At 48.3% G+C, this 13,374-nt stretch overlaps 1 protein-coding gene across 1 annotated transcript; it reads right to left on the bottom strand.

Moving 5' to 3' along the window:
* Positions 1-739: 739 nt before the first annotated feature.
* LOC119105766 (putative RNA-binding protein EIF1AD) lies at positions 740-6,884 on the bottom strand. The gene is made up of 2 exons (XM_037229268.1): positions 6,746-6,884; positions 740-1,493 (listed from the first exon to the last, which is right to left on the bottom strand). Exon 2 carries the CDS (start codon positions 1,476-1,478, stop codon positions 924-926), a length of 555 nt encoding a protein of 184 aa, XP_037085163.1. The 5' UTR covers positions 1,479-1,493; positions 6,746-6,884; the 3' UTR covers positions 740-923.
* Between the last annotated feature and the right edge of the window lie 6,490 nt (positions 6,885-13,374).

A 13,374-nucleotide genomic window follows, 5' to 3' on the forward strand; every position in this document is an offset into this window, starting at 1 on the left:
CTATTGCATGGTGATGTTTTTTTAGCTTCTTGTACGATATACTCCCAACGCGAACTCGTAAAATATATTTTAATGATTGCAACAGTTTACAGCAGTCACACGATGCATCATTGCACACTATAACCTGCATGTATACATCATCAAAGAACGCATGACACCACCACATACAACACAGTTATTCAAACGGCTGTTTCAATCAGTGAGCACAAAATCTGAGGATACGTGCATCAAGTGGTGCTGATTCCTGGTGAAGTTTAACTACGTGAACTACGACGCTCCGTAGAAGTAGCTTTTCTACCCGTTCTGATCTGCAACTGAGGTGACTCGATGCGTCTGCCGGATGACTCGCATCCAACAGAACAAACGTGGCTGTGTTTAGAGTGTACTCGATGCTCCCTCTCACTGAAGGCGTGGCCGCGAGATGGCCGGGCGGACGTGAGTTGGCGCCGAGCGAAACACAGCGCATACGAACAGACGATGCTAATAATACAGCAAACACGTGCCCACCGATTCAGAGCGAGACAAAGAGGGCGATATGGAACAAACTATGGCCAAGTTTACGTGCATACCTAGACCAAATATGCACACGACTCGTACCTAGATCAAATATGTACACGGCTGCATTTGGTGTAGCCCGATACCTCAGAACCGCCAGCAAACAGTACACCCCGAACACAAGTTTCATGAAGATACCCAGCAGACGTCGACCGTGCACCACGCGAGCCCGTTCCCCCCCCCCCCCCCCCACGGGTCACCGGCGTCCCCAGCACGGTCTGTTCCGTGCGGCGGGGTCGTCCGGCGGCAGCCTGCCCCTGCGCCGTCCCCGGGGCAGTGTCACGCTAACCCAACCCGGGGCAGAGCCGCTGGCACGGCTCCCTCGCAATGCAGGCGCACGAGCGGCGCTTCAGCCCGTACCGCCCGCGTCACGAGCCGCTCTCGCTGCTGCTGCGGTCAGCGTCGCCGTCCGACTCCGACTCCGCGTCGTCGGAGCCGTCCGAGTCGTTCGAGTCGTTCGAGTCGTTCGAGTCGTCCGAGTCGTCCGAGTCGTCCGACTCCGGCGGCGGCGGTGGCGGCCGGTTGGGGTTGCCCCCGAGGCCGAGCCGCTCCATGTCCTCCGTCGCCGCCGCGACGTCACCGGTCGCCGCCGCCTCCCGCTCGGCGAAGCGGGCCGGCCAGACGCCGGCGTGACGCAGCTCGGTCACGTGCTCGCGCGACAGAACGTGCGCCACCTCGGCGCGCACCTTGTCGCCCTCGGCGATGGGCTCCAGCAGCAGGAAGGTGCCGCGCCGCACCCAGATGTTGCGCCGGAACTTGGGCGGCATGCTGGCCAGGTAGACGTGGCCGGCCGCGTCCTCCACCTGGTGCAGGTTGTTGCCGCGCGCCTGCAGCACGCGCCCGATCGTCTGGCCGCCGCTGGGCGTCGGCGCGGCGCCCAGGTGCTCCTGGTACACGTACTTGCGCTTGGTCTTGGACGACATGACGCCGTGCGCCGCCTGCGAACACGACCATCCCCGGTCAGCGACCTCCACCGGCGAGGCAGGGGAGCATACGTCCTCGCGTCCTGATGTCCAGGTCAGTACACGTCCTCTCGTCCTCATACCCAGGGGAGTACGCGTCCTCAGGTATATGCCCTCAGAGACTGGACAGAATGGTTCGAAAAGCGGGTCTTGGGACCACGTCAGGGACCTTGTGCCGTCGCCTGTCCCTCTGTTCTCATCGAAAAACTGATCAAAGGCATGGATCACAAGTGCTGTCTCTGGGAACCGACCAAAGACATATGCCAAACGCTGATTACCGTAGCCGACCCTCATCAGCCGAGCGACAGGGATGACATGTTTACATCACACACAGCAGACGCAACAAACTGTTCCATAACACTTCCTCAAGATAGTAAGGCGCGGCAAGTGTAACGCAGTTTGGATCGTTTGGGTGGCGAGAAGTCCCCATACAAAATGGTACTGCGAGAACTTTCATCCCGAAGGGATTCATATGAAGATTTAGGTAATGGCATATGACACAGTTGGGTGTACGAGCTATCAATTCAGAAGCCAATGTCCAGGAAAGAGTTTCAAGCAGACTTGTGTCTGGCTCCCAAGATTTCTTCTCTGGGAGCTCATTCCTCGTTTTTGGAACCAAGAAGAACCCAGGAACCATTGTGAGCTCAGAGTGTGGATTTAGCAAGGACCAAAGCCAGCATAAGGCAATCTACAGGAAAACAGTAAGAAGCAAAATGCTATTCTTCTCCCATCAAGATCTTCCCAAGAATCCAGAGGTTGCATTAGGAGCTTGTGTTCATTGGCATGATGCACTTTTACAGATCTGGCAATGAGGCATCGTCATCACATACCATTACTGAAACTGAGATATCAAATCAATTTTGGTTGGTATTTATGGCCACCCACATTCAGGTGCTAACAGCTTTGGAATGTGCTCACTAAATATTGCTGATGCAATTTTATGATAACAAGACCAACAACATGATGGTGGAAAAGTTGGATGAGCAGCCTCCAAGGTTCAGTTGTGTTTCCTTGTTAACTTTTCTGGTTTCACCATGTTTATCTCATTCTGAAAATTATATATACTATGAAGCCATGTGCATATTATATACCACCACAAAAATGTGCTACAAAGCTAAAAAATTATATTTCAGCCTCTGCATTTCATCATGGTAAATAACCATGAAACTGTAATCACATTTAGGGTTTGTGAATAACCTAAAACCAACCATGACTTAGGATCTTATGTTTAGTGAGTGAACCAGTGTGTACCAGGAACCAGGGTCCGGAAATTGTCCTGTCATTTGTAAAAAGATGAATGGAAAGTAGGAACAAATGTCTGGTGTTCATAAACTAGGGGCCTCACTTTCAAGAGGCACTAAGAACAAACACTCAAAATCAGGTGAATGTCTGCTGATGAGCAAAGACCATGCAATGCCTTCACATATGTCAAAAACTAGATGACCCTGAAAAAATCACGTGAACTAATCACATGCTGCTGCTGTCAAACACCTGCCTTTTTGAACAGACACTACATGATAAGATCATACAAGTGTACTTGAGCAAAAACGAATCCATGTTGTTGGCTGCATGTCAGACAATAAAGGCATCATTGTATTTGTGGCACATCAATCTCTTGTGGCAAATCAACCTCTTGTTAATTTCCAAGGCTTACCTAATGAAAGGATTGTAAAATATGTATTGAAGTCTCAAAGAGAAAGCTTAAAAATATAGAAATGTCACATTGAGGAAACAAGTTAAGTTAAAATACAGAAAATGGAAAGCATTATCACATGAAGACTACCTAGATTACATGTAATACACAAACTGCAACAAAATTGCACAGATGATAAAGCCAACAGAGCAATAATATGAACCCAGCCTGGTATCTGAAGAAGGTAACATAATGATGTTAAAAACTTAAACATAGAGTTATGATCATTGTTGGCCATAGGTATTTGCCATCTTTGGTGGAATATAGAACATGACCTAACTGAGCTCAAGGAGCTGCAGATAACATCGCACAGATTTTGTTCAGTGTTTGTGTACTGGCAGGACAAACAGCCACCCAGTCTTCTCCCAGTGTGAGAAGGTGTGAACCTCAGCGAGGAGGGCTTTGTACATAGGATATTCACAAGCTGAGCAACTCAGAACAGCAGAGACAGAAGATCAGGATGGCACGCAACCACACAATATTTTAAGGCACTGTGCAAACCAGCATGTTTTCATTAACATGTCATAAAAGAACAAGTACTGAATATAAGCTCCCTCATGACTAAAAGACAGCTGGCAGCAACATCACACCTATTTTCAAGAAGAGAGCTATAATAAATCCTTAACACCACAGATTAATAAGCTGAATGAGACAGCAATGGAAGACGAAATGTTAGGCGAGTGCCTCACGTGGAAGATGGTCACAATTTGAGTCTCCACCAACATAATATAACCCATAAACATCCTGTCACATATAGATTCTTGAAACTCTTCATGACTGGCTTAGAACAATACCCATAAACAGTGAATCAACATGGACACTGACTTGCTTGATTATCATAAGGCCCCTGGATTAACAGAAGTCATCAAATAGTCCTCTCAAGACCATAAAACAACTCATTATTTTGTGTACACTATAGCACGGCAATCAATTGAGCTGGTAGAAAGATGCTTTGACTGCAGAAACAGACACAGGAAGTAATGTCTATGTTAAGTCACCCCCCATAGTAAGCAGACACAGCAAGTAAATGCCTGGGCACTCTTAGCTATGCAGTGCCTCAGTGTTTGGTGAAAGGACCAACACTTTCATTGTAGCATGAAAATAAAATATCAACCTTGGTAAAGAGTAAAGTGAAAATGCTTGTAGATGACACCAATATATATTGTAAATTAATAATGCTAGTGACCTACACATATCCATCAATATGACCTCAGTACTCTGAGGGCCTGCTCTCAGAACTGGGCATTAGAATTGATCAGCAAACAGCAAAGTCATTCACTGGATATCACAGTCCAATGGCAGCTGATTAATCAAAGTCTCTTCAGGACAAATGGAGACTAATGCAACTGCAGTTAAACAAGCTGCAGGCATACAAGCTGTTAGCTATCTCAAGCCTATGCATCACAGCAAGAAAATACCAACAAGGCAATGTCTTGCCTAAAATAAAATCTTCACATTTTATTGTTTTCCACTTGGGTTACATGCCTAGAACACAGAAAACTTATTTCCCTTTCCAGAAAATACCCCAAACAAGTGGCCCAACACTAGCAGCATCATTAAACAACTTGCTTCAACAATTCACGTCCCTGCTGCCAGAATTTGAACTGGGCCAGGGACTGGGGGAAGAGTGCATGACTTCAAGCTCAGGATTATTCCTTATGAAGGACAGACAATAGACAATATGTCAAATTACAGAAATTTCATGCTACAAACCATGTAAGGTGACAGCATTCAGCTTCCAGAACAATTCATAGGTACTCAGAACAATCTGCCCTCCAGTGTGATTTAATTAAGTTAACTTAAGTTAAGCCTTTAAAACTGTGGAAAAATAATTACTCCAAAGCATGAGCCAAGTACTTCCTGATTTTCAACACAGCCATGTTTGAATGGAACAGCCCACCTGAAAATGATATGTCTGCAAATAGAACTCTTTCAAAGCCCAACCAGACGGTCAGGGTGTACTTTCCTACCTAACGTTAGAAAAAATCATTGTACACCATTCGGTCGTGTTTAAGGCAGGACATATCATAAATAATCTCAAAACAGGTAGAATCATGCTCCTACCTTCAAATTTCAATAACTTCGATGGCGGGCTCCCGAGCGCCGCGCGCGCCGCACCGCCTGGACTCCCCAGCGCCGTTTCTGTGTTGCCGTTTCGTAAATACAATATTTCTGCCTACCAAGAACTCTACAAAATGTACGGGACCAAGGCAAACCATTCGTCGTGTTTAAGGCAGGACATATCAGTAAATAATCACAAAACAGGTAGATTCATGATCTTACCTTCAATTTTTTATAATTACGATGGCGAGCTCCCGAGCGCCGCACACACACAGCACCCGCGACACCGGCGCCATTACTGCGCGGGTCACAACATTACTGCGCATCAAGCAGCATCAAGAACCATAAAAATGTACCGGGCCAAGGTGACAAGAATCCATGAAATTTGATCCTCGACGCCAACGGGACCATGGGTTGCAGGGGGATTGGGTGGGGAATGTAAAGCAAAATGAGAACATGGCAGCTAAATAAAAGATCACTATATGGCACCTATATATGGCATGGAACATGGATGCCAATGGGATGCTGGGTTGAAGGGGATATAGGGTGGGGAGGTTAGGTTAGGTTAGGTTAGTTAGGTTAGGTTAGGTTAGGTTAGGTTAGGTTAGGTTAGGTTAGGTTAGGTTAGGTTAGGTTAGGTTAGGTTAGGGTAGGTTAGGTCAGGTTAGCTTAGCTTAGCTTAGCTTAGGTTCTGGTCTATTCTCAGTTAGGTTAGGTTAGGTTAGGTTAGGTTAGGTTAGGTTAGGTTAGGTTAGGTTAGGTTAGGTTAGGTTAGGTTAGGTTAGGTTAGGCTTGTGTAGAATATGTTCTGGACTATTCTGGCCTGTGTGTTTCATAAATGTACCTAAACTCGATAAGAAACGATTTTGGTTGCCTTTATTATTGTTACCTTGGTCCCATACATGTTTTATGGTTCTTGATAAGCAGAAATATTGTGCTTTCGCAACAACGCAGAAACGGCGCTTGGGAGTCGAGGCGGCGCGGTGCGGTGCGTGCGGCGCTCGGGAGCTCGCTATCGTATTTATTAAAATTCGAGGGTAGGAGCATGATTTTATCTGTTTTGAAATTATTTACGATATGTTCCGCCTTAAACACGACGAATGTTTACCTTGGTCCTGTACATTTTGTAGAGTTCTTGGTAAGCAGAAATATTGTATTTACGCAATGGCAACGCAGAAACGGCGATGGGGAGTTCAGGCTAACGTTAGGTAGGAAAGTACACCTACACCAACCAGACCAATGCCTGCTAAGCCAAGAGAAGATGCCATCTCCCTCTCCTAGTCAGCTCACTCAACTTATATGGGCATTTTACAGGCTGAGTCTACTCGTAGCCCATCAACACCTTTAATACCACCAGTTGTATTTTGGGGACAGACTGCTCACTGCTTGGGTTTATGCCTGCTGCCTTGCTGACAGAGAACAAAATGGCCTAATCCCAGCCGTTCCAAGCACGCTTCACATCCTGCACACCTACCTGTGAAAAATGTGGAGTAGGTGTTAAACGCCCAGGCGAGATATATACTACCGTGGAAGCGAGACCACAATTATCGCCAGGCCACTGCACTGGGTGCGTACCCCGGCTGTCCCCTCCTTGCCGTGGCTCTCCAGAAACTCTCGCTCCCACCACGCGCTGACTCGATTATCGTCGATACCTTGCGCCGTATGTGGCGCATTCTACTCGATTGACTAGTTGGATAGTTGTGGGATTTGTTCTGCTTGATCCATGACGTCACTGAACTGGGATGTGGCTGCGTTTTGTTTTCCGTCATTACGACACGTTGTGGCAAATAAGATGAGCCTGGGCACAAATTTGCTGCAAAGCATGTTTTTACCTACCAAAATGAAAAGCGTTATCCATGCAAAACATTTTGTAATTCGTTCCTGATGTGTTAGCATGACGTATTGGCATGCGTTACCGCTACGGGCCACTGTAGATTACACAACGTTGCATTTGAGGTGGCGCAGAGTTAAGACGGACAATATTTTAATTCGCAGTGGCGTCGTTGGATGAAACAGAACGGAATTGTTAAAATGAATTCGTTGATGGCGTCATCTACGACTGTCCCAAGGATGCGTATCTGGCTGGCGTTTGTGTCCAAATCACTAGACTTTTGCCTAAAGTTATACGGCTATTTGGTGGCATCTTGCGGTTTTAGTCTCAAACAGGGTATGTTTATTTCCAAGTCGCTAGAGAGTTTTATTGACGAAATATATCAAGGCTACTGTTCTGTATGTGGTCAAATGTATATGGTCTATGGATGCATGCATAGATTGTGTATTATACATTCTTCAATTTCTGAGAAAACAAAACTGCCACGTAGGAGGCAGTTTTGGAAAACAAAACAAATGATGCAACGAAGTGCTTGGGACCGAAACGATATTAAGCATGTTTGAATTCCCCAGTGCGTAGGAGGCGAGGAGGAAGTTTTTAATTCCCTTGCAATCAACCCCCGTGTGACAAATATTCGGGAAGCCTTCATATTGTCCAAGATGCAGAATATATAAACGCACAGTAATGTCCAAATTACAGAATGTCCAATAAACAGAATATTAAAATTATACAATGTCCAAGGTACAGAATGTCCAAAATGAGAAATACATCAATAACGCAAAGCCGGTTCCGTGTGGCAAGGGCCTGAGGGTCCAATGCCCAAGCAGGGAGAAAGCAGGAGCCAGCGATTTACATCGGTCGGGGCCCAGCGTCTGTCGGGAGCCCACAGCACCTTACAGGGGGGGGGGGGGGGGGCGTGTTGGCAACGGGCCCAAGTCGGCCAGAGGCAGGGGCCTACCGGGATCGTCGATCGAGGGCCCGGTCGGAGGGCTTAAGGATATCCGGCTTGCGAGAGCAAGCCCTCAAATGACAGTCAGAGCACTTTTTGCGCCGATCGGGGACCCACCGAGTCGATAAAAGCCTATATGTCGGTCAGACACCATCAGTGTCACACAGCCGGCTCCGTGTCGGCATGGGCCTGCGGGCCCACTTTCCGATCAGCTGCAGAGTCGGGGTCAGCGATTTACAATGGTCGGGCCCCCATATTTGTCAGGGGCCCACAGTACCTGACAGAGGGTCCTGTGTTCGCAAGAGGCCCCGAGCCGTCCAAGTGCAGTGTTAAATGAGGTCTGAAGAAGGACCCGGTCTGCCCAGCGGAACTGACGATTAAGGGCTGTGTTGGAGTGCACAAGAGCCTAGAAGACTGGCTGTAGACTGCATAAAAAATTGCACCCAGTACGATAGTGGCCTGAAATATCAGCTAGAGGTCCCCTGGCACCGTTTGAGGATCCGTCGAGACAATGCAGTTGTCTTAATCGGCCAGAGACCACGAACACCGAACAGTTGGCTCCCTGTCAGTCTGAACCCTGGATTTGCATTGGTCTAGGTCCCTGAAACAATGGCTGGGGCCCGTGTGTCAGTCAGGCGCCTCACAGTACCTAAGAAGAGACCATTGTCCCGGCTAGTGGCCCCGAGTCGGCCGCGAACTTTGTTTGAGGAAGTCCGAAGTGGGGCCGAGGGGCCAATGGGACCAAAGGTCAAGAGCCAGATTGGAATCGAGTCCATCTCCCCATTCGTTGTGTCGTGACCTGAAATATCATTCCGCGGTCTTCTACAAGGGCCCCCTATTGGGTTTTCTATCCCAATCAGACACGGTCTCAAAGCGGAGCCAAATGATCGGCTCTATGTCCGTCTGTGCCCATGGGACCCAATTCCTAACTGGGAACGAGGCGGGGGCACGCGATTGGTAATTTTCAAAGTCCCTGACACAATGGGGGGCTCCTGTGTCTGTAAGGGGCCACAGTGCGTAACAGGGGCTCTTTAGCAGCAAGTAGCCCCGAGACGGCCAGGAACGGTGTTTAAAGGGGCCTGAAGAGGGCCCGAAGGGTCTCTCAGGACCAAAGATTAAGGGCCCAATTGGAAGGCCGAAGGGCCAGATGGGCTGGCTGTAGGTTGCACTAAGGACACCCGTCCGCAGGGCTGTGATCTCAAATCTCAGTGAGAGGGCTTCTTGTACCGATTGGGGATCCCTAAGACAGAACGCTCCTCTATTTCGGCCAGAAATCACCAACACCGAGCAGTCAGCCCCGTGTCGGTCTGATCCTCTTTGGACCCATTTCCCAAGGGAGGACAAGGCCGGGCCCGTAATCTGCATGGCTCCGGGACCCTGCAGCAATGCGGGGCTTCTATACTGGCCAGGGTGCCAGTGCCCAGCAGGGTGATCTGTGTCAACACGGGGCCTCGGGTCGCTCAGAGGACGAGGGGCCCAACAGGAACGGGGACGGGACCCCGAATGACACGGGACCTCTTGCGTTGGTCGGGTCACTCTGACAATGAAAGGAAACGTGCAAACTTATGACGAGTGGTCGCATTAAGACAATGGAAGGGTTTTGTGCCAGTCAGGACCCCCAGCACCGAACGATCGGCCCCCAACATAATTCCACCACGGGCCGTTGAGTCGAACTGAAGTCTATGGTCCAATGGTTAGACCGCCCGCCGCAATCAGGAATGTCGTTGCGACAGTGAGGGTTTCTGCGTCGATCTGCGGCCAGCAGCGCGCGTCAGAAGGCCCCTCGCGTCAGGGCGGAGAGCAATATGATATCATGTATTGCTCTAAGATCCCCTTGATGAACCAGGGGATCCCGCCTCTTGTCGTCAGAATAGCAGCCGTAAGGCGGTGCTGCCCTTCCCCCCCCCCCCAAACTTTTCAGATTAAGGTTGTGTTTAGATGAATTTTGCACTACGTGAAACATGCATGCCGATTTACCTAGTTCACTAGCCATCTTCCTCGAGATGTCATCTCTTTCGTTTGCTCATTGGCCATCGCTTAGTGTCACAGCGGCCGGACCGACGCCGCGCAGAGACTGCAACGCCGGGTGTCGAGGTTGTTTGATATGACTTCGCGAGCGTGCATGTTCAAAACCATATTGCATAGCTTTTATCAGTGACCAATTCTGACTGAATCTTGAAGATTTTAAGATCGACATGGATTAGCCATGTTGTATGAATTTGAGATTCCATTTCATCTGCAATCTACGTTCAGGGAGCCCTCAATATTTCTGAAAAACAAAGAAAAATATGGAACCGGAGTCTATGTGACAATTATTGGATCACCTGCAGCGAGCAGAGACGTTGTTGCGTCAATGAGGGTTAATGTGCTGATATGGAGCTAACCGCGTGGGTTAAAAGGCCTCCCGCGTCAGGGAGGGGAATAGCGTGAAATGATGTATACCTCTGAGGGCCTCCGGATCGACCAGATCCCGCCCCGTGTCGCCAGAATGACAGCCAGAAGGTACTTCGCGATGGGACGGAGTGGCCTTTCAGCCTTTGAACCGAAACGGTAATGTGTCTCTGGCGTTCTACTCAGGAGTCCCTTGTCCGGAGGGAAATAAATGGGTCTCAATATTGTTGAGTAGAGTGGGGGTCTCATTATTATCATTGAAAAGAGATGCCCGAAATAAGAAAAAAATGAAAAGCGAACAAGGGCATTCCATGTTTGCCTGAGAGCGTTCATCCTTTCCAGAATGGACTAGCAAAACAAACTACATCAAAAGGTTTAAGCGTGCCCGCCCGCAACACCGAGAGCAAGGACAGCGATGGCCTGTGTTGCAGCTTGCGTAAAACCGAAAGGCGTCGGTCACTGCAAGTGCCACCAGACGGCGAGTGCCGTGCTAATCTGCCTTCTGGACAGAAAAAAATACTTATGAAACACGAAAAGTAGAAATCCTACCTTCACTCTTCCAGTTCTACCACCAGATTCCAGCACCATTTCGCGGTGCTTTAAGGGTCAATCCGTTCTCATCATCGGTCTAAAAATTGCTCGCGTAAGGTATGCACCCAGACTATCTTCTTAATGGAAGATTTGATGTCCTCAAGCGTTCAAAGGCACTTCTTTCAGAACCGTCATCATTCTCGTCCAGCCGTTAGCCACGGCTCGGTATTACCTGCTGGGCCGACGCCGCGTGGCCTACGGAGACCGTAACGCCCGGCGTCGAGGTTTTTGTGACTAGGTTCGCGGGTGCTCTTGCTCAAAACTACGTCACATGACTTATATCGCCAAAAAAATTCAGTGTTTTAAGGTACTTATTTCGGAAACGTCATCATTTTCGCCCACCGGTGGGCCACGGCTAAGAGTTAGCCTCTGGGCTAACGCTCCGCGGACTATGGAGACTGCGTCGCCTGATGTCGAGATTTTTGTTGCTGAGATTTGCAAGCGCGCGTGCTAAAAGACGACGTTGCATAAATGGTATCGCTAATCGATTCTGACCAAATGTTGAACATTTCCAGCCAAACATGGCTCAGCCATGTTAGTACATATTGTTGACCCCTCCATCTATGATCAAATTTTCATCTTCAAATTTCGATCAAGCTTATCGATCTACAATCTACTTTCGTCATGTCCTTAATGTGTGTAGAGCCCCGACAGCCCTGAGGCCTGACAAAGCTTCTGAATTTTATCGGGTTAGGAAGAGTCCACTAAATCATTGTAAATTAAGGATGCCGGCGATATATTTCATGCGGTCGTTCCACGCCTACTTTCTGTAGTTCATTGACTTCAAAATACAAAGAAAATTGATCTTACGGTAGCTTTTGGTTTCTGTCCTGGTAACGAAATACAAATAACAATAGCACGAAAAAGCATGTCCCGTGTTAACAAGTAAGTCATGTCTGGGGATTTTGGGGGTGTCACCATTAGAGGGCCTTTAGTCAACTCTGAGTTCCCCTTAGCGAGGCTCTGGTTACGCCCCTGCCTAAAAACAAGACCAGATCAAATCAGCTACGTAAAAACACGAGAAATTGATCGTCCGTTGGACCAATTCACAGCTAAGGCAGGGAGCTTCCCGGAGCTTTTTTCCGGCGGTATGGTGTAGGGGGAAAAATTCGAAAAAGGTCCTGTTGCAGGTGTCCGACACATGTTTTACACACCAATTAGTAACGCTGGTCTAGAAATATGCAACATAGCAGTCATACGATCAGTTCGGAGACTACTTTTCTGCGATGGTGTGGTGTGAGGGAAGATAATTCGGAAAAATGTACTCTTGCAGGTGTCCATCACGCGTTTCATACACTATGTAGTAGTAACGCTGGTCCAAAAGTATGTAACAAAGCAGCGATACGATCATTTTGCAGTCATGCGGGAGACAACCGGGTCAGGGCAATGGCCGCCGACGGCAGACAGGAGCTGGGCGCATATAAGAAGGGCCCTATGACAGAAGGGTCTTAATTTTGTGGCTTGGTTTTTAAATGGGAATCTCCAGTTTTATGGCTTTTGTCATATTGTTTTGGCAGTTTTAAGCTTCGAACTTTATTTCCGCCTAAAAAGCTGCGACAATTCTGGAAAAGCAGCCAGCGGAATAAAGGCGCATGAAAAATCAGTCGCACTGTGTGCCGTCAATTCACTTTTAGAATTCTCACCAGCCTATGTCCAGGTCGTATTTTGGCATCTACCCTGTGGAGGCAGATATCTCCAAAATGACCCAAGATGCTTACCCGCTCGTGGAATTTCGCCTCCCCAGGGAAGACAACGTTGAAAAGTACAAATAATCCTGGGAAGCTGGATAGCCTTATTTGCCGATTGACATAGATTAGTCGAATAGGCAAGATTGTGCACCAGTGAGAAACAGCTTTAGATGCATATCTAGCATAGCAGCCATGACATCTGAATGACGAGCGATAACAGCCTCCCCCCCCCCCCCCATCTCCCATCCTCCCCCCTCCCGGTCATCGAGCTTGCTTTCCAGAAAAGTTCCTGAAGTACGTCCTGAGCTTGGCTGCCCCTCCCCATTTCTTGAAACGTTTATGAATAGAGTAGATCAAAATGAGCTCAAAAAAGGAACAAGGCCATGCCACGTTTGCCTGAGAACGTTCGTTCTTTTGCAGGATCGATTATTGAATGTATAACGTCAAAAGATTTTAGCCTGCGCACCCGAAATATCGGGAGCAAGGACAGCGATAGTTTGGTCTGCAGTTTCCGTGAAACCGAACGACATTGATCACCGCAAATAATACCAGACGGCGGGCGCCGTGCGCGGGAGAACGGCCGTCGTGAAATAAACCCTCCCGAAGTATTTCAAACTATAATCATACCGTTAAACGATCAGACTAGACGGATT

Source organism: Pollicipes pollicipes, unplaced genomic scaffold (assembly GCF_011947565.3).
Source record: "Pollicipes pollicipes isolate AB1234 unplaced genomic scaffold, Ppol_2.1 Scaffold_6138;HRSCAF=7277_pilon_pilon_pilon, whole genome shotgun sequence".
Taxonomy (NCBI): domain Eukaryota; kingdom Metazoa; phylum Arthropoda; class Thecostraca; order Pollicipedomorpha; family Pollicipedidae; genus Pollicipes; species Pollicipes pollicipes.

Coding starts and splice junctions, on each gene's coding strand:
- LOC119105766 (XM_037229268.1), bottom strand. CDS start 1,478: ATGTCGTCCAAGACCAAGCGCAAGTACGTGTACCAGGAGCACCTGGGC.